Consider the following 26,028-nt stretch of genomic DNA (forward strand, 5'->3'; position numbering starts at 1 on the left):
GGGGAAAAGAGCGTGAATTCGCCGCTTCCACCGTGCTCCAGTGCACCTCAGGGCCACCGGGTTGTAATTTGAATCTAGCCGTTCAGCCGGCACTCTACTGATGCCTAAACTTGGCTCCTTGCCTTTGCTGGAGGTGAACAGTTACAAAATTGATTACCTCCTGTAAAAAGGGGACTGAAATGTATGAAAGGAGCTTGCAAAATCTGTCCAAAATCAGTGGGGCAAGAGGAATGATGACCTTAAGTTGCACCAAAGAAGGTTCATGTGAGATATTAAGAGAAAAAGGAGTGGTAAAACACTGAACAGGCTGTGCAGGGAAAGGGCAGAGTCRCTGTTCAAGAAACATGCAGATGAGGCACTGAGGGACACGGTTTAGCAGGCAGGGGCTGCTGGCATGRCTGAAGGTCTTGCAGTTGAACTCAGTGATCTTAAAGGTCTTTTCCAACCATAATCATTCTATGATTCAAGAACAGCCAGTTCTCCGCTGAGCACAAGGGCTTTTTATGAAGCAGGTAAAAAAGGAGGCTGAAATCAGCCTGGGGGAGTCAAACTCAGAAAGAGTGAAGATTTCAAACTCCGCTTGTGGCTCAAAACTTCAGTTCACACAGAAAACTCAGTATCTCCCCCACTTTTTGCTTTTTTCTTTTGTATTTTCTTGTATGCAAAGGGGATCACTGCTTGAAGATTATGGTAAAGATCACACAAAGGTTAACACAATCTGATTTATGAAGTGCTACGAACACTACAGTGCCAGCTGGCCCTAATTTACCTAAGAAATGGGTATTTAAAAGAACCAGATCAAAATTGGCTACTTACCACTGCTTGATCTGCCAAACTTCCACCCTATGCAGTATATTCCTGCACGTGACACCCCTCTCTGGTTTATTTGATGCCTGGTAGCAGGCCAGAGCAGTGCATGAGTTACAGGGATCACTCCTGGCTCTCTGAACGTCTGTGAAAAGGCCACCAATGCACAGTCCTTTATGCACAGTCCTTTATAAGGATCAAAGTGGATCACTTTACACTAACTGTAGGACTGCACAGCCTGGAAGCATTGCAGGTAAATCAAGCAAACAAGCTCACAGCACAGTCCTTTGGCCAAGCAGGGCAAAATATTGCTCGAGCACAAACGGGAGGAGGCCTCAGTGCCTGCAGCTGTCACTATAGCACAACTTCACTCCTGGCCCTGGGAGGTATAAATCTTTAGGAAAGATTTGCCAGAGATCTCCAAAGATCAGCTGGAAGAATTAACTCCTCATATGGTAAACAGATTAAACACACAGCTTGGCTGTATTCCATGCATTCACCTAATGAATGCATTTTGCTTAGACTGCTTGCAGAGTTCAGGTTAAAAGGAACACAAAAACAAGTATTACAAAGAAATAATTCATCATGCTGTAGCAATTCAAGACTTCTAGTATTAAATAAGCTACATGGTATCTCGATGCAGCAATTACTGAAATAAATTCAGTATGTTTTCTCAGCAACCACTGCTCAAACTATGACAACAGTTCTTTCCTGAAAGTAATCTGTTCATAATTTTAAAATCAGAAATAAGACACACTTCTCTCAGCTTAAAAATATTTTATTATAAGATGCCATGCTCCAACTTGTTCCAGGTCTGGACATTCACTGTGCCTGTACACACACCTAAACAGATGATTGTTGTTCTGTGGCAAGCTTTCCTGGCAGTCTCTGTTCTATCTTTATTGATAGATTCTTTTTGGCTCCCGCAGAACAACACCGCCCTCCTTCACAGCTTTTTCAAATTCCTGAATCTGTTTTGAAAGATATATATTTAAAAAAAAAAAAAAGAGAGAGAGAGAGATTAATAAATATGAAGGGTTTTTTTTCCCCCATCCCACACAAGAAGAAAAAAAAATCAGCACGGAAATGTAATTTGGTAACCTCTGCCTCTGCATAGCGGTTAACTGCCTCACTGAAACAGAATAGGAACTGCAGCCTCTTAGTTATCCTTTTGACTGCAACAAGGAGGGATTTGTCAAGCTACATAACACTGTGATGTGTTCTGTGTCTGATGTGTTCAAGAAGAGTAAAATAAACATTCACAACGAAGAAAAGAAAAACTGTTTTGAGGAGACAGATACTTGCCGAGTCACAGTGACGCTCCCAGGGGATGATTGCTTTGAAGTCCACAAAGTTGATTCCTGCTTCCAGGCAGCGCTGTGCCACGACGTGGCCGAGGTTCTTGCACGCCGTCACGCCCCTAGGGCTGTACAGGTGCCTCTTTATAGCCCACTCTCGGGTGGAGGCCGACACTACCACATCCCCATTGCGGCACTCRACAAAGGCTTCTACGTAATGCTGGGTCCGCTCAAACCGCAATCTGGGTGAAGGAAAAAAATACCATGGGATATGAAGTATTCTCCACGTCTGAAAAGAGAAAAGCATTAAGTGCCTAAGCACACTTTATATGTATCTCACTGATGAAAGAGAACTGTAATAATAATAATAACAGTGGTTTTTTTTTTTTCTATTGATTTTAGTACCAGGAGTATTGTTTCCCTTTATAAGGGCATAAAACAGGACTTGAAGCAATGTCTGGTGTGAGCTTTTGACTCAGGCTTTGGTGCACTCTTAGGGCAGGCTGAATACCTACTGAGAACACAGTGGAGGGCAGGCAGGCAGGCAAGTAACCAGAGTTCTGATTAAAACTTTTGAAGCTTTCAAAGCTTTTAAGATATGCCTGCTGAGAAAGACACATTTTTATTCAGTGCTATCACATAAAGAGAAAAAAAAAACCAACAAAAAAACAGATGTTCAGATACAAACTGAATAGGATTCTTATCTTAAGAAAAATAATGATACTATTTGGCCAACTTATTTTCYAGTCCAAAGGAACTTATTTTCCAGACAATAAGTGATAATTTTCTAAAAAGACGGCTATTCTTGTGCCTCAAGTAAAACAGTAATACATGGTCAGAACAGATAAGTTAAACAGCAGTGCTGTGGTGACTGCTGCCTTAAGAGTAGTTAGAAAGAATACAAACACATAAACTTCCACATGATGACAGAGAACTGTTCTCTGAACACAACAGATGATCCACTTGAATTCTTTCGAAGTCTTCCTCTCTGGGAGCAGCTTTCAGCCTCACCTGTGCCAGAACTCTCGCTTGGGCCACGTCGTCTTCCAGCCGCGCTCCTTCCTAGCCAGGGCCATTTGCTCCAGGTTCCGAGGGTTCCTGTTAGTGAATTCGGGGGCAACAATCTCATTTTCGCTCGTGTCCACCTCGCTCTCGGTTTTGAGGCCAGTTGCCACTGAGGCAAAACGAGGAGCTGGAGAGAAAGTGCGAAACGTTCTGACACGCAGTGCTTGCAGCAGCATGAACAGCACAGAGCACAAAGATAACTTGGCTTTTGTAAGCACCAAATGGATCGTTACCAGAGCTCAACCCCTTTTCTGGACTGTAAACTAAAAACGAAGTGTATGTAAAGTGTAAATGTGCTTCAGGACCCCCAGGTGCAATGTTGGTTCAGTCACCGAGAGCAGATCGCCCGGCTGCAGGCTCTAGGAGACACCCAAAGACACGGAGCCCACACCGCGACGGGCCCGCGGGGCGGCCTCTCCGGGCACCCACCTGCGGCGCGGGGCTGCAGCCGCGCGGCCGCGGCGCCCAGGAGGCGGCAGGTCCCGCTGCTCAGCGCCATGCGGAGCCGGAGCCGCCGCGTCCCGCCCGGCCCGTCACGGACACCCGCGCGCCGCCATCTTGCGTGAGGCAGGCACCGCTTGGCGGAAACCGGCTTCCAGGCGACTTCCGCCCGCACTTGATGATGTCAGGCGGAAGCGCCTGGCTGCCGCCCGCCGCGGCCGCCCCGGGCTGCGCAGCAGTCCTCCCAATGGCGGCCTGGGGSAGGAACCCCTTCTCGTGGCCACGCTCCGCCACGCGCGCGCGCGCCGGGCTGGCGAGCCGAACCCTTCGGGAATATGTCCCACCTCCAGAAAAGGGACTGCAAAAGCCTCCCTAAACTGTTTTTTTTTTTCCTGTAACTAGGAACATGACGAAGAACGTTAAAGCACAAGATAACAGTTTATTAATTGACAGGCGGGCGTGAAAATGCCCTTAGGTACCAAATGTTACGGAATAGAACTAAGGTTCCTGTTTGTGAGCCTAAGAAAGCAGCAAGCTGTCGCGCAGGAACTTGTTTCCCGCTGCAGCCTAAACGGCGCAAACGCCGGTGCCACGAGCGCGCGCCACGCGGGTTTGCCTCCTGTCCGCGGGGGGGGGGGGGCGCAAGGGGAAGGCTCCGTGCGCATGCGCGAGCCCGCGGCGCCTTCTAGAACCTCCTGGAACAGCCCGCGCCTCCCCGCTCGCTGCGCACCCGCAGCGGTGACGACTGTCAGCGGCACGGGCCAATCGCGGCTGGCGGCGTCGTAACGGTGGGGCGGGGCGCGCCGCCGGATTGGGCGGGCGGGCAGGCGCGGCCTTGTGCCGGCCCGCCCCGCCCCTGCGCGGCGGGAGGGGGCCTGGGGGTACCCATCGTGCTTTGCGGCAGCGTCGCCTCCCCGCGCGCGGCCGCTCCCTGTGTGTGCGGGGCCCGCGGGACATGGCGGCGATGGACGGGCCTCTGGCCGTGTTCGGCGAGCGCACCAGCGGCGACACCATCCGCACGCAGAACGGTAGCGGCCGCGGGCGGGCGGGCGCCTCGTGGGAGCGGGGGGGAGACAGCGAGGAGGCAACATGGCGCCGCCTGCGTGCCGCCATGTGCTCGTCCGCCCTTTCGTGGGGCGACCCAGGCCTCTAACGCCCTCGGCTTCCTGGGACGCGGCTGCTGCTGGTTGCAGACCGGCCTCTTGTGCCGCCCYTCGCGGAGCCGAGCTGCGGACGGGCACCGGTGCTGCATAGCTGCTTTAGGCATAGGGATTATCCTCGACATGCGTGTCCCGTTGTTAGTCCAGGTCTCGCACGTTACTCGCAGTTTTAAACCAAGTCTGAGGGGGCAAATCTGCAAATTCTGAGTCGGTTCCCAGGGTAGTTTTAGAGTTGGTAAAAGGGGTTGCTGAGATCTATCTTTTAACAATTATACGACTCTGATGCAGTTCTTAAAGCTGAATGCTCAAGGATGCTCTAGACGAAGGTTCCTATTGTGTGGCTCAGAAATAATCTCATAGTGACAAGCTGAACTGTATCAGGCATATTTGCTTTCAGTAAGTAGCAGTTACTCATTGAAAGTAAGAGAAAAGGTTATGTCGTTTAAAGACCCAAGTGAGCTATTCCCATTATACTACCACTTTTTCATTTTCTAGATTAAGTGGCTATGCTTGTGGGATAGAGAAAAATTTGCCACGGTCTGAAGGAAAAGGTTCATTGTATCTTTTTCCTATATGAAGTTGGCAGAACATCATTTAAACATGACAAATAAGCACTTTGTTTTACCTGTGGTCTATTTGGGATAAAAGAGATGTATGGTTCATGTATGGGGATACCCTTGTGTTGCACCTGCGCACTCGCATTTGSTGCTTTCTTTGTGGAGCTGTGGATGAAGTGTCACAGACTTGCAGCACCAAGCAGACTTGCTGCTACTAAAAGAAGCAGCGCAGTCAGTCTCTGCAAGGCAGGGCTCTTCGGACCTGTGCAGCGTCCTGTATTCGTATTATGACCCAATGTAAATTGGTGGGTGTTATTTTTTTTTTTTTTAAGAAGTTTCTTTTTTATGTCTGCTTAGTGAGTATAACCTGTTTGGATGGAAAAGCGAGCAGTGTTCTTCAGCAGCAGCAAGCTGTTACACAGCTAAATTATGTTAATGCACTTCAGTTTTCTTCAGTGTGGGTTCCTGGCACACTGTTTTCAAAGCCTGACTCCCCATGAAGATGGAAGGAAGTAACCTGTTATGTTTCTTTCATGCAGTTACTGCTGCATCTGCCATTGCCAACATAGTGAAGAGTTCTCTTGGGCCAGTTGGTCTGGATAAGATGTTGGTGGATGATATTGGGGTAAGTAATCTTTTTCTAAGGAGAAAGTGTCAGGGTGGTTTGTATACCTGAATGGAGTGTTTTACACTCAGATATTTACATTTTACAGATATTTTACAGATATTTTACACTTCAGATATTTAACATGCACACATGGTGGGGGAAGGAAAAGGAAACGGACAACTGTAAGGAAAGGGAGCCTACTAGATGCCATGTAATTTTGTGTTACATTGTTWTGCTGTAATTTAATGTAATAAAATATTAAAATGGGTTCCTTTTTATGTATAGGAATGTTTAGTAATACTTGGTAACATAGGAATGAATGCTACTGTTAAGTCAAGCCTCTTAGTGGTGTAGATTCGTAGATACCTTGATTGCTGCAGGAAAAGGGGTAACACATTTCCATGAATTCAAATAAACACAACCTTGCAGCCTGCTACAGTATTTTTGAAAGCCAGGGCAGTCTTCTAAAATTACTGTATTGAAGAGTAATCACTGCAGTATGGAATCAAACTATTACACGCAAAAAGGTAGATGAGTTACAGAACTCTTTATTTCTGTAAGGTGAACACATGGCAGGGGAATCCAGATTGTATATTAATAACAACACTGTCTCTACAGTGGGATTCCTGATTTTTAAAAAAATGAAGTAAATAATTGGTTTAATTAGTCATAATAACAGGTTTTCCCTAATCATCTCCTGTTTTTATTGACAAATACTTTGAAACACTGAGGTATTACATAAATGGAATAGAARTCAACATCAACATAATAGAAGAAAAATAGAAATAAACTTGGTATTAACATTTTGACTCTTGAAAATTAGGATGTCACCATTACTAATGATGGTGCAACTATCCTGAAACTGCTGGAAGTCGAACATCCTGCTGCAAAAGTTCTTTGTGAGCTGGCAGACCTGCAAGACAAGGAAGTCGGGGATGGGACCACTTCTGTGGTATGTACAAAGTTTTACAGGCAGAGATGCCAAAGTCCCTGTTTCATGACAAAAATGTAGCTTTAATTTGTTATGAATCCATTAGGGATCGTCATGTAATCAAGGTTAACTTTATAGAATGAAAAAAATCTGTAGTTCTCTATTGTAAGCTGGCTTTATAAAGCAGATTCCAGAACAAAGAAATTTGACTTYGATGTTTTAGGGATGCTAGTTTTCCATACTGTTTCCGTTTAACTGATGCTCTGGAATGGTCCTTGTTCTATGTAGTGGTGTTATTTGTGTCTTCCATTCTTGAAGTTTGAGGATAGGACATCTTAGTTGATGTTCTGAATGTTTAATCRGCAAGAGAAATCGAATGGTGGTTAGGTTAATAAATAAGGATGCTAAGTAGTACAGCCTTGTCTGAGACTTGTGATAATTCGTGAGCTGTTAAAGAGTTGATGAAAGACAGGAAAAAAATCAGGTATTTTTTTTCTTTTTCTTGAGGTTGGAAACTACTTGCAATATCAAGTTGCAAGAACTTTTTACCACTGAACAGACATAGGACAATTCTTTGCGATTTTACTTGCCAGTCATTGGTGACAGGTACTTACTTTGCTTGTATGGAACACGTTTTGTGTTTATATTTTAAACAGGTGATTATTGCTGCGGAACTTCTGAAAAATGCAGATGAACTAGTCAAACAGAAAATTCACCCTACCTCCATCATTGGTGGATATCGACTTGCTTGCAAGTAAGAACTTACTACAGTTGAAGTGTACTCTTTTAATACTGAGATTTCATGCTTTTGTTTAGTGCTTTATTTATGAGTACATTAATACAGATTCTGTGGAGCAAAGTAGCTTTGTGTTTCTTTGTTGTAGCTTCAGTGTTGAGCTTCTATATTACTAGATTAAAATGTCATTTTTACTGTTCTAGAGGATTTTCTACGGGGAAATAATAGTTATTATGAAATAATTATTTCATTTGTGTATTCTTTGAGGTAATATAAAGGAGGTTTGACAACATGCAAGATTCTCATCCATTCTGGCAGTGGTTTTCTTTAACACTTGTTTCTGTTCTGCAGAGAAGCAGTTCGCTACATCAATGAAAATCTCATTATTAACACAGATGAATTGGGCAGAGAGTGCCTAATTAACGCTGCTAAAACATCAATGTCCTCCAAGATAATAGGAATGTATCCTTTAACTTGATCAAGTTATTTAAAGAAGAATGTCTGTCGACCTTGAGTAGTGAGGCTAGTTTCCCTTGCAGCAGTTCCTAGGGTTGGGAATAGTAGTTAATCCATCTTTTTATAGTGGGGCTGCAAAGGACTCTTCGAAGAGATCAAAGTCTGGCATGGGAAAATATGTCCAGATGCAAACTATTTGAACATGTATGGACACACATGCCATAATGGTTCTTATGATGGACTGATTATTTCCTTACTGCATTGCATGTTAGTGACATTGGCAAAAGACTTGTGTGAACAAGTACCTGGGGAGTGAAAATACAGGAGAAAGGTTGCATTTTACTGGGTACTTGCATGAGAGCTTTTATTTTAAGCCTCTGTACTAGAAACTGAATATGACTTAATCATAGCATAGATTTTTTTTTTTGTTAAGGAACACAAGGAAGATAAAAAGAGTTGCATCACAGTACCCTGTCTTAATTTTCACGTCAGTTTTTCACCTTTAAAAACTACTCATTCTCTTAGGGGAATGGTAAAGTATATTGTGAAAGAATATTAAAGCTCTCATAGCTTTTTTTGCAGTGTTTTTGTGTGTATGTGTAATTATGCACGCACACACACACACACACGCACACACACACACACACACACACACAAGCATACCTAATACTATTTTTTTCTTAAGTTTAGCCTTAACAGCATTTTAGCGATGGTGATTTCTTTGCCAATATGGTGGTGGATGCTGCCCTGGCAGTTAAATACACAGACCAGAAGGGTCAGGCTCGGTATCCAATCAACTCTGTTAACGTCCTGAAGGCACACGGCCGCAGCCAGAAAGAAAGTATTCTTGTGAACGGTTACGCGCTCAACTGCGTGGTGGGCTCCCAGGGTAAGAGCATGTCACCTTTCATAGAGACACGGGTCCTTCCTTTCAGTCATTCCACCTRTGTGGATCTTCCTGCTGACTCCATTAGCTGCGACCGTTCCGTGAGCTCTCACTGCCAGAGCAAGTAACCAAAAGAAATGTAGCCCCTTCCCCGGTAGCTCCCGAGCTAGAGTCCTGCCAGCTCATGAGTGCATGGTTAAGTTGGCAGGTGGCTCTAACTGTTCTATGTTGGTGCAGAAGCTCTGTTACATCGGGCAGTGAACAACATAATGAAGCCTCCTTGCACTGCATGTCAAACAGAATTTCACAGGGTTTGTGCTTTAATACAGTATTAATACAGCTTAATACAGCATTAAAGGTATTTAAGAAAAAAATATAGCTTTTGCTCCTCCTGATAGTTTGTGACACCAAGAATATCTGTGTGGCTGGCTGCTGTACAGGAGTCCATCATAAGAAGTTTCTGTGCTTAACATCAGCACGTAGTGCCGCAATCTTCCGGAACATCAGTACCTCCCTGTGGGAGCCACTGTCAAGTTTACAGAGAAACATGTTTAGCAGAACTATGCTGGGATTAGATAACTTGAGGGATGTGACATTGAGTCAGGTCTTGGTGGTCATTTGAGGGGTTGGGGGAAGGTGTCCATAAAAAGTAACATTTTAGTAGGATTCTGAAATGTATTTTATTTCTTGCAAAGTTTTTATTGGTACATTTCTGTAATAGTGTGGAATTGGAGAAGGTACAAAGTAAAATATAGAAGTAATACAAGTTCTGTTTTCTGAAGCTACCTTTTCTTTTTCCTGTTAAATCAGTTTGACAGAATTCTTTCTTACTCTTCTCTCCGCAGGTATGACCAAGAGAATAGTTAATGCAAAGATTGCATGCTTGGATTTCAGCCTGCAGAAAGCAAAAATGAAGCTTGGTGTTCAGGTTGTTATCTCGGACCCAGAGAAGCTGGATCAGATAAGGCAGAGGTGTGTGGAAGCCTAGGAAGCTCACRGGGTTTCGCTTTGGTCCCCTCTGTTCAGGTTGCTTACACTTAAAACCAAGTACAAGAATGTGGAAGTGTTTTAAATGTTAATACTGCTTGGTAAGAGTAGATAATTAATAACTGCAGTTTGGACACAGGACTAGAACAAAGTCCATTTCAGAGATGTCTAGCTCCATTTGTGAAGTGGTTTCTTCTCATGGTAGGGTTGGGTTTTGAGGTTTCAGAAAGTTGATTGRAGAATGTGATGGCAAGATTTTAAATCCGTTTTTACAGCTTCGACATTGTCCTTGCAGAGAGTCAGACATTACAAAAGAAAGGATCCAGAAGATTCTGGCCACTGGTGCCAACGTTATCCTGACCACGGGAGGCATCGATGACATGTGCCTGAAGTACTTTGTTGATGCTGGCGCCATGGCAGTGCGCAGAGTCGTCAAGAAGGATCTGAAGCGCATTGCCAAGGCATCGGGAGGTAACGGCTGCAGGAATCCTCCTAGTTTCATTCATAAGCATTAGCTGCCCTTAGGGAATTGTTAAGGGATTTTCTTGATAGGCGAGACACTCCAGTAGAGTGTCTCCATTTAGAGAATTTCAGGGAGAAAATGGGCAGAGGTAGCTGTTCTTGGTAGGCTCTGTTTTCACTGTTGCTGTTAAAGCAGCGGTCTTTTAAAGGGGCACTGTAGGAGATGATTGCAGATGATGAAYGGAAGAAGGCTGCTTGTACCAGGCAGGCTTCCTCCTGCAAGGAGTAGGAACCCCAGTCTGTAATAGTTCATGAGTCTCTGTTGAGCACACCTTCATAAGCCTGTGTTTATGGAGAGTGGATTTTTATTGTGTTATGTACCTTGCAGAGACAGTTTAGGGACAAACCACAAACTTGTAAAACATCCAGTACCTACTGAAAAAAAATCTGGCCACAAACAGATGTTTGCAGTCACTTCCTGTGCTGTTGATATTTGTTTTGATAACAACTCTCAAATTTGTAAGAAAGCATTTTTATTTTAGTAAAGCACAAAAACTTGTACTAGCTGTGGAAAAAAAACAGTAGAAGTTAATTAAGAATACTGATTATAAACTGCAGAAAACTGAATTTCTACCAAATGTTCTTTGATTTATGAAAATCTGCAAATCTACTTAGGATACTTGTTTTCCTTCCTGTACGCCTGAAGCTGGCAAAGAGTTTTCTGGAAGAAAATGCTAATCTTTATTACTATTATTACTATTTTTTTTTTCAAGCAACCATATGTTCAACCCTTGCCAACCTTGAAGGAGAGGAGAGTTTTGAGGCCATAATGTTGGGACAAGCAGAAGAGGTGATTCAGGAGAGAATCTGTGATGATGAGCTTATTTTAATCAAGAAGTAAGAACTTCCTTTAGAATTCTTGATTTTTTACATAATGTCAATTAAGTTTGGAGATAAAATCCCATTTATTTGCTTCTATGCTTTCTTGGTGGTATGAGGAGTTATACGCATGGGAAAGACCATACAAGTTTCCTGCAAATTAGAGATGAAAGTGCCAGTGTTTCATCTCTCTTGCTGGGGCTGGACAGCTCTCTGTCATGAACCAGAACATCAGATTGCTCGGTGGGCTCTTATTTGAAATGTTGTGCTTGCAAAAAAAAAAAAAAAAAATTGACTTTATTGCTCAAGAAGAGCAGTAATTACCAGCTCTCTCAGCACACTGTATATTCTGTTCAAGGTAGTAGCGTWCCAGTGCTGTGTGGTAGCCGGACACTTGCAGAACCAAAGTTTGTTTAACCTGACGGTGGCTGCGCGTTAGCTTCTCCGCTGTGTGTCACAGTGGCCTCTCCTGGCCGTGGCACTTGGCGGGCGCTATGAGCCACCCTTAGCTCACTTGGAGGCTGGGTCGTTAAAGGGGACTTCACTGTCTTCTCTGCTCTCGCTTCCATCCCCAAACATCCTGACACCATAAATACCAAAGAAAGTGTTTAGCTTTCCKAATACTGTTTGTTCCCTGCTTACTTTGTTGAAAATGTTTTGGCAGTTATACTTTGTTTAAAATACTAAAAGCCAAGCTTGGTTCTTATATTTCAGGCTCTTGACTTGGTAACTTAAAATGTGCAGATCCTTCAGTGTGGCAGAATATTAAGATTTTGTCCTATATGTTTGAAGAATTTGGTGTCACTGACCTTTGTTTAAAAAAGGGAAAAATAAGGGCAAGAAGAATTTTAATTATATCCTCCTCTGCTTCCCTCCCTTCTGCTTCCTTTTTAACAGCACGAAGGCACGTACTTCAGCATCCATTATTTTACGGGGAGCTAATGACTTCATGTGTGATGAAATGGAGCGCTCTATACACGATGCACTCTGTGTTGTTAAAAGGGTGTTGGAATCCAAATCTGTTGTCCCAGGAGGTGGTGCTGTAGAGGCAGCCCTCTCAATATACCTTGAAAATTATGCAACAAGCATGGTAAGTCTTGCTGATAGTAACCATTTATTTATATGTGTTAAACTGGGGCAGTTTTCGTAATGGAGTTTTCAAATACTTGTACCGGGAGTCAGCGCTGTGCTGCACAAAGACACAGTTAGCTTATAGAATGTAAGATCCTGCTCTAAAATGATGGTATGAATTCTCTCTTGCTCTTGTATTTATACTGTGGGATTCTCTGGCATAAAACAAGTCTAGTCTGTAAAAACTTCTTCCTCTTGACCTCCATCACAGCTSTTTTTACCTCTTGTATTGCAGCAGTTGTTTTAAGATCTCTTTCCTCTTTGTAGGGATCACGTGAGCAGCTTGCAATAGCAGAATTCGCAAGGTCCCTCCTGATCATTCCAAACACATTGGCAGTAAATGCTGCTCAGGATGCCACCGATCTTGTTGCGAAGTTGAGAGCATTCCATAATGAGGCTCAAGTTAATCCGGATCGCAAAAACCTGAAATGGCAAGTGGGGCTAGTCGAGTTGGAATAAAGCGGGGTGGTATCCTAGACAGAAAGTTACCTTAGTTTACTCAAGGATTTGTGCTTGGAGTAATGATGGAAGAGTTCAGCGCTGGTCTACATTTACTTTATGTCAGTGACCCCAAATTTATTTCTACCTGTCCCTCTGATAGTATTTCCTCTTTTCAGGATTGGTCTGGACTTGATCAATGGCAAACCTCGCGATAACAAACAAGCCGGAGTCTTCGAGCCGACCATGGTCAAAACTAAAAGCTTAAAGTTTGCAACAGAAGCTGCGATCACCATTCTTCGAATTGATGATCTCATTAAACTGCACCCTGAAACTAAAGAAGATAGAGGGTGCTATGAAGATGCAGTTCACTCTGGAGCTCTTGAAGAATAACTTAGCTCTTATTTATGTTTGCATAGCTTACAAGAATGGAAAGTGTAACTAAACTGTTAATAAAATACATGCTTGAAAGCTGCTGCTATTTATTGTGAATTAATTAGTCTTCAAAAACAAGAGTTAAAAAACAGGTAGGTTGGGTTGAGAAGTTCTGCTTAGGGTAATAATTAGCCTGTACGGTACCTTCTAACTGTAGAACTGTTAACTAACAGTTAACAACTGGAACCTTGATCATTACTGGCAAAAAATGAGCCAGTACTCTTTTTTTTTTTTTTTTTTTTTACGGTTGTGGGGAAAACAAAACAAAACAAGGGTAGCCCCTCTTTAACACTTTATTAGTAAACTGAGACTCTTTACAAGTCAGTGGGTCCATACCCTGTACAGTTATCGTTCAACACACATGGCTATTCCCATCCCGCCTCCGATGCACAGCGCAGCAACACCGTATTTTCCACCTGTGCGTTCCAAGGCATGGAGAAGGGTGACCAGGATGCGGCAGCCCGAGGCCCCAAGAGGGTGGCCCAAGGCAACAGCCCCTCCTTGGCTGTTAACCTGAAAGAGAGGGCAATACATAGGGTCRGGGGGAAATATGACCTTGAATGCGAATATGCCTCAAACCACTAGCACTATGTTAAGAAAAATTGTAACAGCTGGTAGATCCCTTCTAATTAATATTTATTTGCAAAAGAGTGCATCAAAAAGAGTGTACCAACTACCTTTCTTAGCTGACGATACTGTGGGCTGGTTGAGGGGAAAGTTGGGAGGGGCCGGTTACATACAAGTTGCCAGCAGTAAATTCAAAGTGACGCCAATAAAAGCACTTGAGCAGGTACCTACCCTCGCATTCAAAGTCACCGTAGCAAGGTTGTAGCCTGTGCTGTTAGGAAGCAACTCACCTGGGAGCAAMGCACTCCCCTGGGCTGCCTGTTGCAATTCCCATCCTTATTGCTTATGGCAAAGTGAGTGCAAGAGGAGGCCCACAAGGTAATTACTCTAACTTATGGAGGGCAAGCTACTTAAGATACCTAGTACACTTATTACCTTTTCTGAATTTATTTTCAGTTCTTTCGTTATCGCAACAGATACTGCTGCAAAGGCTTCATTAATTTCAAACAAGTCAACTTGGTCCAGAGTCCAACCAGCTTTGGCAACCTGCAAACAAATAACCAGAAGCTTTACTTCCTCAGTACTGAGGAAGCTTTTCCTGAGATGTAAGCTGCAGCTGATCTAAGCCCCTCGCTGCTAGAAAGGCAAAGCAAATCGACATCAAGTTCTTTTCAGATTCTCAAAGCCAACAGGCAAAATTTTAGAGTGTTGTGAAAAGTAGATACAAATTGGTGCCTGCTCTTGAAAATAATTTTACATCATGCCGACTGGTACTGTTACAGTTGCAACCATCAAGCAGTGCCAGTAATAGTTTGGGAAGTGTGTTTAAAAGTGCTTTTTACCCTACCAAAAGCAGTGTTTCTCTCAATATCTAATTCTGTGTCATCCTCAAAGAGATTTCCAGTGTTCACCACAAACTTCCATACAGGAAACAGTGAAGTGACCATTAGTTGTAGGTATCACATGTAATTGGTCCAGTCTCTCCTTTCGTTCGGCTGAAATTCATCCCTTCGAACTTTCCGCAGTTGCTCTCAAAGATAATCAAGCCTAACGCTTTCACACGAGAAGCCATCCCGTGCTGCRAGAGGCTGCTCAGGTGAAACGTGCCTAAGCCTGTACCCGCTCCGGAGCTGCCCCTCCGCTCGCTTCGTGCCCGGTGACAGTGTTTTGTCAGCAGAACCTTCCGCAGCAGCCGCGTTTCGCAACCGGCCGCCAGGCAGCTGCGTCGCCTCCAGGGAGCTCAGGGATGGAGCCCGGCTCTGCAACCAGCGAGGCACCCGAGAAGCAGCTCRCACTGTTTGTGCTTGGCAGTTTAACCGGGAACTGTTCTGCTGAAGAGAGAGCTCCAACGGATGCAACAGTGGTCTGAGCGTGGGAGGTGCAGCCCCGGAGCACACCTTCTCCTCTAGTTCCACCTGGAAGGAATGCTGCTCACGTGCTCCAAGAGCTCTGCAGTGCAAGGCCCAGCAGAGGATACCATCCGATTTGCTGGGGTAGGTGCACTTGCTGCCCCTTCTCCCGGCTGCACTACTACAATATAGGATGGTGATAGGAAAAGTCATCTCGTGGCAAGATCAAATTACATTAGCATATTAGGTTAGATAAAATTTGACATTTAGCCTCTCGGGGTACATGTATAAGGTTTTCTACAAACTTGGCTAGTTTATTTTCTGAACTCTGTTCGTGTATGCTTAAAAATTTTCAGTGAACAGGCACTGGGCCTGAGTAGCAGCGGTAGCCTAAGTATTACATACTCTGCTTTTCAAAGCCTTGCTTGCACTTATTTTTTTCTACAATGTTTTCCTTAGGACAAAGGAAAAAAAAATCAGATAATGGCCAGTCAACRAATAGAGACTACATGCAATTTTTTTTCTTAATAGTAATTAGATAATTACTTACAGCTTGCTTTATTGCTGTAATGGGTCCTACTCCCATTATGGACGGGTCTAAACCTGTCTGAGCCCAAGATACAATCTGGGCCAAAGGTGTAAGACCTCGCCTAGCAGCTTCTGATTTCTTCATAAGAACTACAGCTGCAGCTCCATCATTTATGCCTGTAAAAAGAAAAGAAAAAAAGAAAAAGAAAGCAGTGTATTTTGGGGGATTTATGGCTTTTGTTACAGTACATTTGTCTGCTTGGGTAAATTTATGCAAAACAAGCAAAACAAAAATCACAGAACTTCAAAAGTTTTGCTGGTTTAAGTCAGCTGAAGCTGTKCAAATCAGCAGAATCTCACCAATGACACACATACACTCCCAAAGTTGCTCTTTTTGAGTAATGTGACACATTTGCCATTTTCATTAGGAAAGCAATAGATGCAAGAACTGAGACATAATCTGAAGGACGGAGACATCAACTCTATTAAGCCAACTTTGGAAGAAGCAGCGTAAGGACCAACACAGAAGTTTCAAAGCTGCCTACAGCAGGAATCAGTCCACAGTGATAAAATTTTCAAAAATGAATCACTAAGTTTTTCTTTGTCTTGACTTTTAGTATTAAACACACCACTACAGGCTTGGGGTTTTTTTTTTTTTTTTTTTTTTTAATGGAGAAAGTATCATTTCTATTTGTTTCAACCTCAGATTTTATTGTTATCTCCAAACACTTGCACTGCTTCAGAGAAAGCAAAGACAAGATATCTCATCCCGAGCTGCTACACTCAAGTTTGACCTATAATGTCACACACACACTGCCATTCCCTGAAAATATATTCAGCAGCACCACACTGAAGCCAAATCCCCAACACAGCCCTCCAAAGGGCATGCAGCCACTACTCTGTCTCATGTTTAGACAGATCGACCAACCTGAAGCATTAGCTGCTGTTACTGTCCCAGTTCCATCCTTCAGAAAACACGGCTTTAACTTTGCCACTGTTTCCAAGTTGCTCCCATGTCGAGGGTGTTCATCCATCTTAACTTCTACAGTACCTGCAAAACAGAGTGCTGCTCTTGGACCTTGGTRTCAGAAAGCTGACACCATTAACAAGCTGATCAGCAATATGTGCCATATTCCTCTTTAGCAATAGGCCCTTCTGGCTAAGAGAGGGCTTCCAGAGCAGAGCAGTTTACTAAAGCTCCCTCTTTACACGACAAACATGGGTTTTCTAAAACAAACAGCAACTACTAAAATATTGTCTAGTTGTATAAAAACAGATCTTGTTCCTGCTGTTCCTAMGCTAATAGCTTCTCTTCCAAGTAAAAGGTTATTTTTCCAAAGACAGTTCATTGCAAAGAACAGTCAAGAATCATTAAACACTATCTAAACTGATATCAGGAAAGCTCTACGTCAGTTTGTAACAGGACCAATGCCAGAACATTTTTTTTCCCCTCAAGGTCCCTTAAATGTAAACACTGAAAAACTGGTTCTTGATGTCTCTTTGAAAAAAAATTTTTTTGCATTACCACCTTACGAGAAGTTGGGGAGTTTTCCTACTCTAGAAACAGAGCTTTGACTCAAGTGCCAAAAAGGCCTACCTATATCCTTAAGAAACCTAAAGAGGATCATATATAATCCATTAATTTGCTTATTGCATCTACATGCACCTGGCCCACTTAATTAACATCACTTAATGTAACTGTGTCTTTTACTAGAGAGGCATGTTTCACCAGATCAATGTGCAGCAGGAATTTAATGTACCGTAATGGCAGTAGTAGTTGTGTAGAGCGACATTTAGACCTTGTGTGTTTATATTGCCTCTCATTTCAAAATAACTACTGATGGTTGAAAGAGAGCAACTCTCCAGCCTATGGAGCAGACTATGCGACTGGGAAACCGTCCACAACAGCCCAATAGCAGCAAACAGGTTTTTATTTAAATGTAGTTGTTGTTATCCATTCACACATACCTTTTCTAGAAGGTACAAGAACAGGAACAATTTCTTTTGCAAAATGGCCAGCTTTCTGTGCTGCCTCTGCCCTGTTTTGTGACTGTACAGCAAGTTGGTCTTGTTCCACTCTGCTAACTTGCCACTGATTAGCCACATTTTCAGCTGAAATAAGAACAAAATATAAAGTTAAATCATCATTTCAGACCATCGGGAACTGCTATGACTATAAGTTTAAATTCTAGCACAAAGGCAGTCTTGAACATTTGCAGCAGCAGCAGCTAGCAGCTCAACTTGTTAAATGGCTTTCATTCTGCATCTTTCATTTTATTTGCCTAAGACTCTCTGCCAATTTTCTTCTGGGCAATCTCTGTGAATGATGACTTCCTAAAGGGCAGATCAGGTTAAACACAGATGAACAAAAAGCTTTTCTAGGTGGCCGCTTTTCTGGATAGCTATATTCAGGTGTCTCTACAGCTACCTCAGATGAGAGGACTGTTTAGAAGTTACTCCATTTTATAGTCAAAGACTGAGAAAATACCAGGCACAAAATTCCAGGTATTGGAATACTCCATCCTGAATGGAGTAAACAGACAAAAGCCACAAGCCCAAAATGTAGATTTCCACAATCAACAATTTATTAGCTCAGATAGAAAAAAAAAATCTAATTTTACATACAGTGCAGAAATGCCTACAAATATTCTGTATTAGGGTTTTCTTTCTTCTGTCCTACTATGGCTTAAGCACAACTAGAAAACTTGGTGTCTGAAACTTCAGATTTCTGAGATTTACTAACAGTGAATTCTTCCCTCCTTCCCAGTTTAGCGCTTCATTTTCAGGACTGCTGCTACTTACCTGTTATACCCATATGAAACTGATAAAAGGCATCCGTAAGGCCGTCATGGATTATCGTGTCCTTCAGGGAAGCCTCTCCCATTTTCACTCCATCTCGCATGTGAATTACATGGGGGGCCTGCAAGGGGCGGGGGTTTGAAGAGAGTTAGATTTTCATACCAGGAGCGCAGGATACAGACACTCAGCTGGACGGGCAGCCTCTCTTAGGGCTGCAGGCAGCAACGCTGAAGCCCAGCTCACTTCWCTGCCCTGCAGCCCTCCTCACACACGCCTCTCCTGCCCCTGAGGAAAAGATTCTGTTCCTCAAAACACGCAGGCTGCAATAAACTTTGTAGCGAGTTGTTTGTTTTTGTTTTGTTGCATTTTGACTGGCCAAGGACGTAAAACTAAAACTTGGCCAGTCCAAAGGCAAGATTCTCCAGCTGTCTTCTGAAGTCTAATACCTCGTATGCTGCATTCGACCTGTGTACTTCCCAGACAACAGACCACACAGACTGCATTAAACAGCCCTGTGGGCCCATATGGGCTGCGCTGGCCCGCTCTAAATCATTCCTTGTTAGGCATCAGCCCATGTGCCCAGGACCAATCATCTGATATGGCCTGAGACTGAAAACGCTGAAATAAGAGTGCTTTGTTTTCTTCTCAAGCTCAAGTTACTTGGTGAACACTCAGTCCACGTGCCAGTGATGCTCTCATTTATGCAGTGCTTGGATCTCCTGCAGCATTTAAAAAAAAAAAAAAAAAGAAAAAAAAAAAAAAAAAAGCTTTTGCTAGTTGTCTCAAGCAAATCATTCATCACTATAGGGACAAAGGAAAAATTAAAATGTGCTTTAAATGTGATATATCCTTGCATGGTACCATTTCAGTAGCTAGTTTCCTCTATCTTTTTTTTTGGGGGGGGGSGGCTACTAAAACCAAATGCTGCATGTAAAAAGCTCAGAAACTGAAGCTYCTCTCACAACACAACTTTAACAGGGTTTTTTTCACTGGTGGCCAGCGACAGGACGAGGGGTAATGGCCACAAGCTGGAGCACAGGAAGTTCCTTCTCCAGGTGAGGARSAACTTCTTTACTGTGAGGGTGACAGAGCAGTGGAACAGGCTGCCCAGGGAGGTTGTGGAGTCTCCTWCYCTGGAGGTCTTCAAAACCCGCCTGGATGCCACCCTGTGCCACATGCTCTAGGTGTGCCTGCTTGAGCAGGAAGGTTGGACTAGATGATCTCTAGAGGTCCCTTCCAACCTTAAATATTCTGTGATTCTGTGATTAATGCCGCTTGCTCCCGGTGAGCGGGGAAATGGGAGCCATTACCTTGCTCATGCTTTCCATGCCTCCTGCGACCACGATGCTGGCATCCCCCACCAGTATGGACTGGGCAGCCAGGCACACCGCCTTCAGGCCGGAGCCGCAGATCATCTGGCAGCTCCAGGCCGGCACCGCGTAGGGGATGCCGGCGGCGACGCTCGCCTGGCGCGCGGGGTTCTGACCCGCACCTGCAAAACACCGCGTGCTTTTCCTTGGTCGCCTCCGGAAGGCCAAGCCCTCCKCTCTGCACAAAACGGGGACCTCGTTCTACCAAAACGCAGACCTTATTCCCGGCTTTAATCGGTAGACGGAAGAATTGTGTGTTATTAATAAGAGCTCAGCCTCTTCTCCCATTTACGTTGCAGACTAATGCAATATTTGCAGAGCCGGGGACTTTGGCCGCTTGTCACAGGTACTTTTCATCTGTAACGCTATTTTGGTGCCAGAAGTGGATGAAAGAGGCTGTCTATTCAATTCCAAATCACTCCTACCCAGATGCACTCTGTAAGATAATGTTCCCCTTGAACAGCAAACAGCTGGAGGGTTTATTTTTTCACGTTTTCTGGAAGCTGTGTGTACTCAGCCTCCCACCAATGCCCAGACAACAGCCTCCACTCTTTGTCCGTAATCTCTGTGGAGTGAACAGAAGCATTACACTAAAAGAAATCCTCCTTCATCTTGATCTMCCCGGGCCAAAGCCGAGCCAGCTCTTCTGTACGTGCAGACACAGACCGGGGTGGGGACAGGAGGCCGAAAACACGCGGGACGCGGCACCGCCTTCCCGCCGGGCACGAGAGAGCCCTTCCCGCCGGGCACCAGGGCGCCCTTCCCGGGAGCCCTTCCCGGGCACCCCGGCCCACCCGCGCCCCGGCCCGCGCGCGGCTCGCACCTGCGGGCAGCACCTGGCCCACGATCACCTCCGACACGTCCTCGGCGGCCACGCGCGCCCTCCGCAGCGCCTCGCGGATCGCGGCGGCGCCCAGCTCGTGCGCGTGCAGCGCGGACAGGGCGCCGTTGAAGGAACCTGCCGAGCACAAGCGGGCAGAGCGCGCTCAGCGCGGGCGGGCGGCCTGCCCAGCGGCGCCTCCCGCCGCACCGAGCGGCGCCGGCCCTCACCCACGGCGGTCCTGGCGGCGCCCACGAACACCACGGGGTCGGCGCTCATGGCGGCTCCGGCAGCAACAACTCGGCGCTGGGCCCGGCAGCGCTACCCGGAGCGCGGGGCCGTCCCTCGCCGGGGCCGCCCCTCGCCAGGCTCGCCCCGCTCCGCCCCGCGCGGTCCCGTCCCGCCCCGTCCCGTCGGGGGAGCCGCGGTCGCGCTGGCCACCGTGGGCCGGGGATTATTGTCGCTGAGGCCGCGGGTCTTTGGGAGCGGCAGGGGGAGGGCTGCGCCCCTCCGAGCAGGGCGCCGCCGGCACCGGTGTTAGTGACGGTAGCGGTGTCGGTGGCAGTGCGGGGCGGCGGCGCCGCGGCACAAAATGGCGCCCGCCGGGCCGGGCCGGGCGCTCCGCGGAGACAGTGCTGGGCTCATCTCCCCCGAAGACCCTGAGGGGCATCGGCCCAAAGCATAGGGCCCGGAGCCCAAATCCTGCCGCGTCTCTGTTATCCATTTGTTTTGAGTGGGACCCTCTCTGCTTCTAGCTCTTTGATTCAGCTCAAGCCGCTAATCTGCTCATCAGTCCTTGCTAATGACCATGTTTTGGGTTTTTTTTTTTTTTTTTTTGTGTGTATGTTTATAAAAGATAGTGCACAGCTCAAGCAATCTGTTAACAACGAATACCATGTGCCTTTAAGAACAGTTTGCTTGTTTTGTTGTACCATTCCATAGGATTCACGTGACCAGATTAAAAAAAAAGTACCCAGAACATTAAAATTGGTCAAAATTACCTCTCAATGTTAAGGTTACTTAATCACTTGATTTCAGTTAATGGTTGTTATCACCAAACTCCAAGCACACTTGTCTTAAAGAAAAAAAAAATGCTGGGCAGACTGAATTCCCACATCTGTCCCCAGCCTGGTTCCGAGTCCGTATTCCTTGCTGTGCTGGACCAACGCTGACTGAAGGGCTAGGCAGGCGCTCAGCCTAAGGGACATGAGGGCCCAAGCACCCTGTTCAAGTTGGCCTTTGTCAGCTGAAGGCCAACGAGACAGTTAGAAGCTCTGCTGCCTCCTGCCTTGTTCAGATTGTCAGACAGTTCTGGGGCATAGACTTTTACCAGGTTATTACAACTTGGTAGCAGTTTGGAAGGAAGAGGGAGAAATCAAGTCCTAGAAAAATGATTACAGACACTGGCAAATGGTGTCTGCAACAATAATATACTCATGTTTGCCTTCTGCCTGTTGGGTGAAATCAACTTGGTCTTAGAAACAATATGTGTAAAGGCTTTGAACACCCTATGGAAGCAAAGAGCAAAGGAGTGATAAAACACTTCTGCTGGGGTCCTGCTCTGCTTTACACTGTAAATTTCTCTAGCATTACTGTACAGAAAAATAAAACATAGAAAGCAAGATTGGGAAAATAGGCTCTAGGAGTACGTGCATTAAACTAAACTSTCTGGAAATCTTAGAAGCTCTCCTTTAGAGACTTCTGATTTATTAAAGGAGCATTCATAAGGCTTTTCCATTAACATTGACATGTTCATTTCTTGAAAAGAGAAGAATTCCTTGAGGTTTTCTGGTTCAGTTTACTAGTGGCAGACAGAAAAATAAATAAACCCACCTCTGATAAATCCTGTGGGTAGCCATATCCTTAGGTAGGTTAGTTTACCAGTCTCCTAAGGATACCTTAAATTGGCAACTGGCAAATGTTAAGGCACTACAGCTGTCTTTAATGAAGCTTCTGCTGGGGCTATGCAGCTAGAGCAGCTGATCCTCTAACACAACCTCAGATTAAGTTTGGATGGGAAAAAAACTAAAATCTTGTAGCACACAGAATGCCTTTCTATTTGAAGTTTTGTAAATCTAGTATCCTCATAAGTACTTAGATGGAGATAAGGTGAGGATTCAACCCCTTTCTCCCTGCTTTTAACTTTTAATACACTAGTAGATGGAAAGCTTGAATTTGAAGCAGGCTTAGCAATTGCAGCACAGCTCACTCCAGTGAGCTGGCCAGATGCAATTTTTTTTTTTTTTTTTTTTTGGCAACTCACAGGAGTGATCAAGGAGGCTGCAATGTTGAGTAAGCTTGAGGCAATGGAAATAGATGAGTTTTATACTGGTATTCTTGTCAGATTTGCAGTTTCCCGTTTAACCCTGCTTTGACAGTGGTCAGAATAGAGGTCTGTATGCATAAAAAGAATRTGTAAAGGAACAAAATAACAATTGCAAGAAAATACAGTTGTGAAACATGTATAGTACAGATGAAAGTTATATAAAAGACTATATAACAATTTTATATAACTAAACTATTTTATGTAACTATATAACTATACAACTATATGAAATGATTTTATATAACTTATATAAAATACGATTAAACATTGCTAGTGCTAGTGCAGTTGTGCTTTGAATTCAGAGTAGTTAATGAACACTGTAAATTTCAATATCAAACTGCTTTCCAAAGTTGGTACATTTCCACTTTTCTTGGAAATCTAAACTCTGAGAAATTCGGGCAGTAAAAATTCGGACACCAATTAGAACAGAGAACTTACTTGCTATCAGTAAAAAAAAAATAAAAATAAAAAAAAAGGTTATGCTGTGCAAAGATTATTTATTATCTTCTTTCTTCCTGAGAACACAATGAAATGGATTTCTGTATTAAGTGAAATACTCAACGTGCAAAGGTTTTGACATTTTCATTTACGAGTGGCTCAGTTTATTATAAAGAGTAGGGTAACATTTAGGGCATTTCATGGTTCACTGATTTACTTGTTGCTTTATTTATTTATTTTAATATTATAATGTTAATACCCAAAATATGAAATCCTTGTTTCTTTACCGTAAGTGTGACACTTGGCTGCTGAATGTTTATAGAAATATCTCTATTGGGAGTATAGGTCTGATAAAAATTAAGCTGCATCTTTTATATAAAGATGCAAAAGATGCAAAAGAAATAGCAAAGAACAAGCACTTAAGTTCCCAAATCTTTACATAAAATCATCTCCTAATAATAATAAAAAACTGAATTTTGCCCCTTTACTGTAATAGCAAGTTTTCCAATCTTTGGAGTCTCGTTCATGTTTACTTAAATGTGATTCCTCATGTAAGGAGATGCAGCTTTTTTTCCTCTCCACTGGTATATCATCCTATGTCGTTCCATATTGTGAGAAGTGAGAAGGAATTGTGCTGCCCTTGCCATGAGGTGAACGTATCATGTTACCTCCTTACCAGTGTTGCCAATAGGCTTCCACCTGGATGGGAACACTCACGGTACTAAAATAGGCAAATACTGAAGTACTTCCAGAATTAAGATACAAGTTTGAAGCAGAAATGACCCTTCTTCATCTTTTACAGAACTGGCCTTTTGCTGTAGTATATGGTGTTTGTGATACTTAAATTCATGTCAAATATCTTGCTGACATTTGAAGCAGAGTCTRTTACTAATGGTTAAAGTATATCCTGCTTTTACATATTTTTCCTTTTTATTCTTTTGTCAGCTTGACACTTGCAGCAGCGTACATTGAAACCCATGTCTTCAAAGATGAAGAATCAACCTTTGTCACAGTAAGTCATATTATGTAAGAYACCTCATAATCCTAGATACTTTGAGGATCCATAGTTTTTATCTGAATGCCTATTCACACCCCTAGGACCTGAGGACATACTCACTGTTTATATAATATGTTCTGTGCTTTGTCTGTGTTTAGAATCACTTTTATCCCTGACAGGGAATGGGAATTGTTCTTTCGGTGGTTTAAGCAAAAACCAGTTTTGTGGTTTTTTGGCAAATAGAAAGCAAAACGTCCTTCTATTCCTTAAATAAATAAATAAATAAAAATTTAAAAAAAAAAACAGTAAAAATAAAACAACTACAGGAATAAATGAGCTTGGCAATTTGCATTATTTCATGAAAAYCAGAGCTTTTTGTTCAGTTGGGAAAGATCTGAAGAAGGTTTTTCCCTTTTACATATATTTCACCTAATTTGGCATCGTGGCAGGATGTATATGGCATTCCAGCTTGCTGGACACCTTTGGTACCCTAAGACCCTTTCTTAGATCTAGAAGGAACATTCATTCATTTTTTTTTCCCCAGACTTTTTCATTACTTGGTTGACATTCAGCTGTCTGCAGATTTGGTATCTTAGCTGTACCCCACAAAGAACAAAGGTTTCCTAGGGAAGATTTTCCAAAATGYTTCCAATTTTTTTTCCCCAAATTCCTAAAATCTCAAATTCTGACCCGATTGAATGACTTTTTGGAAGCAAAGTTCCTCATTGGCAAAATGACCTTGACTTTGTTTAAGAGTAGTTTGCATCTTCCTTGAATTTTGACAGGAAAACATTAAATAAGAATCTGGCCTCAGATAAAAAATGCTTCCAAATTAAAATCATTCCAGCTTTTCTATGACTTAAAAAAAAAAAAAAAAAAGGCATAGTAAACACTTGTTTCTATACCTTTAGGCAACTATGTGAACAAACATACCTCAAATGCAAGCTTGCAGTATTTATCACGTATCCCCAAATTAACTCAAATTAAGCTTAATGGATTACACATAATTCAGGGTATGTTTATGGGAGAGCCTCTGAAATGAACACATGGCTATGGTTAGCCATCTAACAGAAAAAGGTTCCTAAGCATTATATTTTATGTAAGAATCCATAGGTGAACTTACGACCATGTGTGCTGCAGTCTTAGACACAAGTGTTGCACACCTGTTTGGCTCTGTAGAGCTGCACATGATTATGCTACTGGATTTATGTGCTGTCTTGAGCTCCTGTCTACAGCCATAAACAATTACTAATGATTTCATCAGGAGACGGCCGAAGAAAAACTTGCTTTAGAAATAGAACAAAATTATGCAGTAATTCCAGCAAGATGCTTAGAAATACCTTATCAGATGATAAAAATAAAGCATTAGGCCTGCAGCCTACCTAATCACAAACCTTTAATTTAACTTATTTTGTCCACTGCATCTGTAGCCATCAGCAGCCTTTTCCAGTGACCTTGAAGCTCATTCTCTGTTCCAGCTGCAGCCTATTTTGCCTTTTTTATATTATTATTTTGCTTTCTCTGTCTTATACCTGTACAAGTCAAGCATTTATCTTTC

General features: G+C 43.6%; 3 protein-coding genes and 2 non-coding genes across 5 annotated transcripts; 3 read left to right on the forward strand and 2 right to left on the reverse strand.

Annotated features, from left to right (window-relative positions):
- Nucleotides 1-1,569: 1,569 nt before the first annotated feature.
- Nucleotides 1,570-3,669, reverse strand: MRPL18 (mitochondrial ribosomal protein L18). Its single transcript, XM_026044736.1, has 4 exons — nucleotides 3,600-3,669; nucleotides 3,117-3,297; nucleotides 2,113-2,347; nucleotides 1,570-1,778 (listed from the first exon to the last, which is right to left on the reverse strand). The coding sequence occupies exons 1-4, from the start codon at nucleotides 3,667-3,669 to the stop codon at nucleotides 1,707-1,709; spliced, it is 558 nt and encodes a 185-aa protein (XP_025900521.1). The 3' UTR covers nucleotides 1,570-1,706.
- Nucleotides 3,670-4,520: 851 nt separating this feature from the next.
- TCP1 (t-complex 1) lies at nucleotides 4,521-13,312 on the forward strand. The gene is made up of 12 exons (XM_026044707.1): nucleotides 4,521-4,639; nucleotides 5,868-5,953; nucleotides 6,759-6,887; nucleotides 7,523-7,620; nucleotides 7,954-8,064; nucleotides 8,766-8,947; nucleotides 9,790-9,916; nucleotides 10,227-10,402; nucleotides 11,167-11,290; nucleotides 12,170-12,362; nucleotides 12,671-12,834; nucleotides 13,021-13,312. The coding sequence occupies exons 1-12, from the start codon at nucleotides 4,567-4,569 to the stop codon at nucleotides 13,232-13,234; spliced, it is 1,677 nt and encodes a 558-aa protein (XP_025900492.1). The 5' UTR covers nucleotides 4,521-4,566; the 3' UTR covers nucleotides 13,235-13,312.
- LOC112951991 lies at nucleotides 5,233-5,368 on the forward strand. Its single transcript, XR_003250312.1, has one exon. It is a non-coding gene; the product is annotated as a small nucleolar RNA SNORA29 (small nucleolar RNA).
- On the forward strand, nucleotides 11,351-11,483 carry LOC112951990. Its single transcript, XR_003250311.1, has one exon. It is a non-coding gene; the product is annotated as a small nucleolar RNA SNORA20 (small nucleolar RNA).
- Nucleotides 13,313-13,555: 243 nt separating the features above from the next.
- Nucleotides 13,556-20,996, reverse strand: ACAT2 (acetyl-CoA acetyltransferase 2). The gene is made up of 9 exons (XM_026044737.1): nucleotides 20,940-20,996; nucleotides 20,713-20,847; nucleotides 19,830-20,011; nucleotides 18,523-18,640; nucleotides 17,689-17,832; nucleotides 16,649-16,771; nucleotides 15,743-15,897; nucleotides 14,279-14,389; nucleotides 13,556-13,789 (listed from the first exon to the last, which is right to left on the reverse strand). Exons 1-9 carry the CDS (start codon nucleotides 20,986-20,988, stop codon nucleotides 13,622-13,624), a joined length of 1,185 nt encoding a protein of 394 aa, XP_025900522.1. The 5' UTR covers nucleotides 20,989-20,996; the 3' UTR covers nucleotides 13,556-13,621.
- Nucleotides 20,997-26,028: the final 5,032 nt, after the last annotated feature.

The sequence above is a fragment of the Nothoprocta perdicaria genome, unplaced genomic scaffold, assembly GCF_003342845.1.
Source record: "Nothoprocta perdicaria isolate Ctin4 unplaced genomic scaffold, notPer1 scaffold_38, whole genome shotgun sequence".
NCBI classification, from domain to species: domain Eukaryota; kingdom Metazoa; phylum Chordata; class Aves; order Tinamiformes; family Tinamidae; genus Nothoprocta; species Nothoprocta perdicaria.